General features: G+C 46.7%; 1 protein-coding gene across 1 annotated transcript; it reads left to right on the forward strand.

Annotated features, from left to right (window-relative positions):
* Nucleotides 1–2,811: 2,811 nt before the first annotated feature.
* LOC138400706 (beta-defensin 119-like) lies at nt 2,812–4,177 on the forward strand. Its single transcript, XM_069495756.1, has 2 exons — nt 2,812–2,869; nt 3,990–4,177. The coding sequence occupies exons 1-2, from the start codon at nt 2,812–2,814 to the stop codon at nt 4,175–4,177; spliced, it is 246 nt and encodes an 81-aa protein (XP_069351857.1).
* The last annotated feature ends 678 nt before the right edge of the window (nt 4,178–4,855 follow it).

Genomic DNA, 4,855 nt, shown 5'->3' on the forward strand with positions numbered 1-4,855 from the left:
GTGGGAATGGGCAGTGACTACAAATGGGCATGAAGGATATTTTTGGGGTGATGGAAATGTTCTAAAATTAGACTGTAGTCGCAGTTGTACTGTATACTTACTAAAAATCATAGAAGTGTACACTTAATGAGTAGGTTTTATGGTATGTAAATTATACTTCAATAAAGCTAAAAAAAAATGAAGGCCACAAAGATTTCTCCTATGTCACCCCCACCTTCTCGCTGCAGAGACTCCTCAAATTCTTCCAGGCAAGAATCACTAGAGGCTTCTTTCCAGCTGTCCTCCTTGCTTAGCTGGGACCTGTTCTCCCCCAATCAACCTTGAGGACACAAGAGGAGACAGGGTTGTGGTGAGGAGCATCATATTTGGGAGCCAGCCAGACCTGAGTTCGAATCCTGGAGTACCCCATGTGACCACTTGGGCAAAATGTTCATTCACCCTTCTGAGTTCTAGTTTTCTCATCAGTGCAATGGGGGAAACACTCTTTCCAGTTTTTGTGAGGATGAAATGAGACAATGCATGTCAAACACCTGTCACCAGGCCACCAGACCTAGCGCAAAGTCAGTGCTCATGAGCTGAGTCCGGCTATTACTTTCGCAGCCTGCGGGGAGGGAGGCTTCTCTGGGCTTCCAGCCTTCAGTGATGGTGCAGGCCTTGTCATGTCTTCTGGGAACTTGAAACAGCCTCCTTACTAACCTTCCCTCTCTTGCCTGTACTGTGGCAATTACCTTCAACCTGGGCTGTCAGGGAGATGTTTCCAGGCAAAAAAAAAAAAAAAAACCAAAAAACAAAAATGTGACCATGTCATCATGGTCCTCTTCGGATCCCCCATTGCCTACAGGGTGGATTCCGAGGCCCTGAGCATCACCTCCCTCTCTGCCTCCCCTTCTGTCCCAGACATTTACAGCCGCAGCTGTCTCCTGCCCACCCTCCCGACCTTCCCCTGCGGAAATTGAATTTCTCTTCTCCGCTCTTCTCCCCACCTAGCAAGCCCTTGAGCACTTTGCCTGACTAAGTCTCAATTTTTTCCTATGTGAGTTGGGAGTTTCTGATTCTCACCTCTCAGGATTGTTCTAAGAATAATAATAATGATAAAAACATGGTGACAATAATAAGAATTGAAAATGACAACAATAGCTAATAATTATTCAGCACCTAATATGTGTCAAGTACTTTACTAAGCAATTTACAGAAAGTGTCTCATTTAATTAATTTAGATAGAGTTATGACTCGTACTTTACCATAGAAGACTCAGAAAATTTACCTTACTCAAGGTCAACAGGTAGCAAGGGTCAGGGACAACACTCAAATCCAAGCCTACCTGAAACCAAAATTCATTCTTCAAGCTTGGTATGCAGTAGGTGCTCAGGGAAGTCTCTTCTTCCCTTGTCTCCCTTCACAGTCTCTTGTTTCCATCTGTCTGAGGTCGGCCCTTAAGGTTCGGATGGAGGGACGCAGCCCACATATTCCCTCTACACTCTGGAAGACTCGGGTTCCTCCCCACTAGATCACTTCTCATAGACTTACTCAATGTATAAGTTATTTATTGTTCATAATTATTTATTAAAATAATATTTATTCATTAAGCCTACAAATATTAATATTATTTAATATTTCATGCCAGGTATGTCAAGGATTGCTAGCTCTCCCCCAGTGTTTGTTCTTCCCTTCCTCTTAGTAAGACAACCTCTGAATTTGAGCTAGCCATGATCGCTCAGAATAAAGAAAACATTTCCAGCCTCCCCTGCAGCTAGGTGTGGCAGTGCGCATGAGCTCTGGCCAACGATGGCAGTGGAGCGAAGTGTGTGACATCTGAGTGGTGTCCTTAAAGGGAAGTGTGTTGCGCTTCTTTCCTTCTCTTCCCCCGTCCCCAGTGGCTGGACAGGGACTTGATGGTGGGAACTGGAGAAGCTCTTGAATCATCACGTGAAGCTGCCATTGAGGGTGACAGAGCATCAAGCCACAAGGAACCAAGCTGCCCACTGAATCGTGAAGCTGGTATACTTAACTGCTTACCCAGATTATACATAAAAAAGGAATTGATGTTGGTCTTTTGGAATCATTATTGTTGGTGGGAGGATAGCTATCAAAACAAGTCGAATTAATATCGGAATACACCAGGTGACGTTATGAGAACTGGGGTTATAAGCCAAGTTTCTGACATTCTAAATGGAAAGACAAACACGTAAAATAAATTTAAAAAGAACAGACGGATCTATGAACATCATAAAACAAATTTATTACCATCTAGAGTGACGGTGGTTGGAGTTTCATTATCTAGGGTGACCAGGCAAAGCCTCTCCAAGGAGGCGACAGCTGAGATGAGATGGAAGGATGAGCAGGAGTCATCCCTGGGAAGATTGAAGAAAGGGCTTTACATGGAGAACAAATGACACCTGCTAAGGCCCTGAAGTGGGAATAAGATTGGCGAGTTCAAGGTTCAGAAAGACAGCCACATGTGTATCCTTCTGTTAGAAAGCTGAGAATAAGTAATTCTTAAATTAAACGTTTCTTGATATGTATTTATGTGATAATAGATTTCTTTGTGGCTCTCAGGAGGCCAAATGGCTTTAATTGGCCGTGTCCTTACTGGCATAGATGCTGGCCAGTTTCCCACACTCTCTTCTTGTGCTTTGCTGAGACATCTGCTACATACTGTCCTTTGGCCTGGCTGACCTCATTGAAATCCCCTCCTGTTCTAATTCGCTGCCCACGGCCCTGCTGATAAAAGGGAGGCTCATCCCTGCTACAGAGAACTCTGTTTCCATCCCCTGCAGCTCAGCCGCCTTCTTCTCTCGGGTCCTGCCAGCCATGAAGCTTCTTTTCCTGTTGCTTGCCCTCCTCCTGGCCATAGAGCCAGTGGCATCAGGTAACTTGGGCCTCTCTCAAGGGTCTGGGATCCTGGTTGTGGGCTTCTCCTCTTTCCCTCCCCTCTCCCTGTGGGTAGCAGCTGAAGCCTTTCTTCCTTTCATGCAGCTTTGGGAGGTTTTCCCAGGACCGTCTCATGTTAACATTTCTCCCCAATTCTTTTTTGCCGAGGTAGTGGGATGATAGATGTTTGGAGCATCTGGCACTTAGAGGCTGCAGTGACATTCTGGTGGGAGCTTGGGAGAGGGCTTAGGGGTGGAGGATTGGGTGTGGGTTGGAGACTTGTTGAGGACTTTGGGAGATTAGGCTGAAGGCTGGGGTCCAGTTACGAAGGGAGAGAAAAGCCTTGGGTTGGAGGGATAGGGGGAATATTACGATGATGTGGAGGTGAGGACCCGGGCTTCCCTGAAGGCTTAAGGTAGAGTTGGCGAGGGAATGGGATTTTGAGTTGAATGGAGCTAGGGCTGGGGATTAGGCTGCGAGTTAGTACAGTCTGGTGATGGGTTGCTGGTGGGAAATGAGGTTGGTAACTAGATTAGATTTGGGTTTGGTTTGGAGTTGGGGATTGGGGGCAAAGGCTAAGAGTTCTAATTTAGATTGGACTGGGTTTTGAGTTTGAATTGGGTGAATATGGGGTCAAGGAGGATTGGAGAGTGAGTTGGGTTGTGGCTGGAGCTGGGGCTCGCTGGGCTTAAGTTAGACAGGGCCGAGCTATGAAAAGGAGCTGGGTCTGTTGAAGTGCGAGTGAATCCCCTCGGTTCCCTACATGACAGGTGTTCACTGTCCTTTTCCTGTCATTCCCAAGCTTTGCTAGGAGGGTCATTCATTAACATCAGTTGATCCCAGAGTAAGGAGTAGGAAGTCAGGGGATGGAAGATAGACGGGTGGGAAGTCTGAAAAAGGCTCTCCTGAAAACTCCACGGTTCCCAGCTGGAACAATTGTCTCAGTTCTCTCCCCTTTTAAGGTCTCTTCCCTCCTTTCCTGGGACTAGGTCCAGCATTACCTACTCAACCCGCTTTCTTCCCTTCTTCTCTCTCCTCCTGCTCCACCTCTGCCTCCTCTTATCCCTCCACTTGAGGAATACTAGCATCCGCTTAATGGCTGTTCCTATGCCCCCAAGGAGAATGTTGGATGGACGGACACTGCCGGTTGGTGTGCAAAAATGATGAAGACAGCATCTCACGCTGCCGAAATCGTAAACGGTGCTGTGTCCCTAGTCGTTATTTAACAATCCAACCAGTAACAGTTGATGGAATCCTTGGCTGGACCACTGCTCAGACGCCCACCCCAGATAAGAAGACAAAATAGAAATCATGTATAGAAATGACTTTGTTTCAGGTTCCTTAGTGTCCGCATCCTATTAAACTCACAAATTTGCTTCTTGTGTCTGTCGATCATAAGGAATGATACCCCAAATGGATTGAGGGCGAGGAAATGGCATGGTAGGGCTTAAAGCGTAGTGGAGAGAAGTCCCTAGGGCTGGGTCGCAGCAGTGGGTGGTGACTACAGTCTTGGAGGTGGTTCCCCATTGACCAGCCCAGGAGAGGCTATTGAGTCAGGCGTGGACTGAGGAGAGCATGGCGGGGCCTGAGAGATTTAAAGGCACAGCAGATGCCTCGAGAGGGGGAGAATCCTTGGGCTGGGAGAATTGGTCCATCTTGGGAGTAAAGGGGCTGGGGATGGATGGAGCTGAATAGAGCCCAAATCCTTGAGTTCCTGGGGAGATCAGGTGACATGCTTTCTGATGCTCAAGAGCCCACAGCCCCAGGGGTCAGAAGGTTTATAAGAACTAAAAAAAACGATAAAACACATGAATTTACTCATTTATATATAAATTTGTTCATTATTCATTTTTTACATTCTTTCATTGATTTACCTATTCATCTATTCACCTCAGCTCTGCCACTTGTCACTGGCAGACTCCGCCTATAAACCTCTCAGAAATTCATCTTCCGGCCGGGCGCAGTGGCCCATGCCTGTAATCCT

The sequence above is a fragment of the Eulemur rufifrons genome, chromosome 20 (assembly GCF_041146395.1).
Source record: "Eulemur rufifrons isolate Redbay chromosome 20, OSU_ERuf_1, whole genome shotgun sequence".
In the NCBI taxonomy this organism is placed as follows: domain Eukaryota; kingdom Metazoa; phylum Chordata; class Mammalia; order Primates; family Lemuridae; genus Eulemur; species Eulemur rufifrons.

Coding starts and splice junctions, on each gene's coding strand:
- LOC138400706 (XM_069495756.1), top strand. CDS start 2,812: ATGAAGCTTCTTTTCCTGTTGCTTGCCCTCCTCCTGGCCATAGAGCCA. Junction 2,870..3,989: donor CATAGAGCCAGTGGCATCAG/GTAACTTGGGCC, acceptor TATGCCCCCAAG/GAGAATGTTGGATGGACGGA.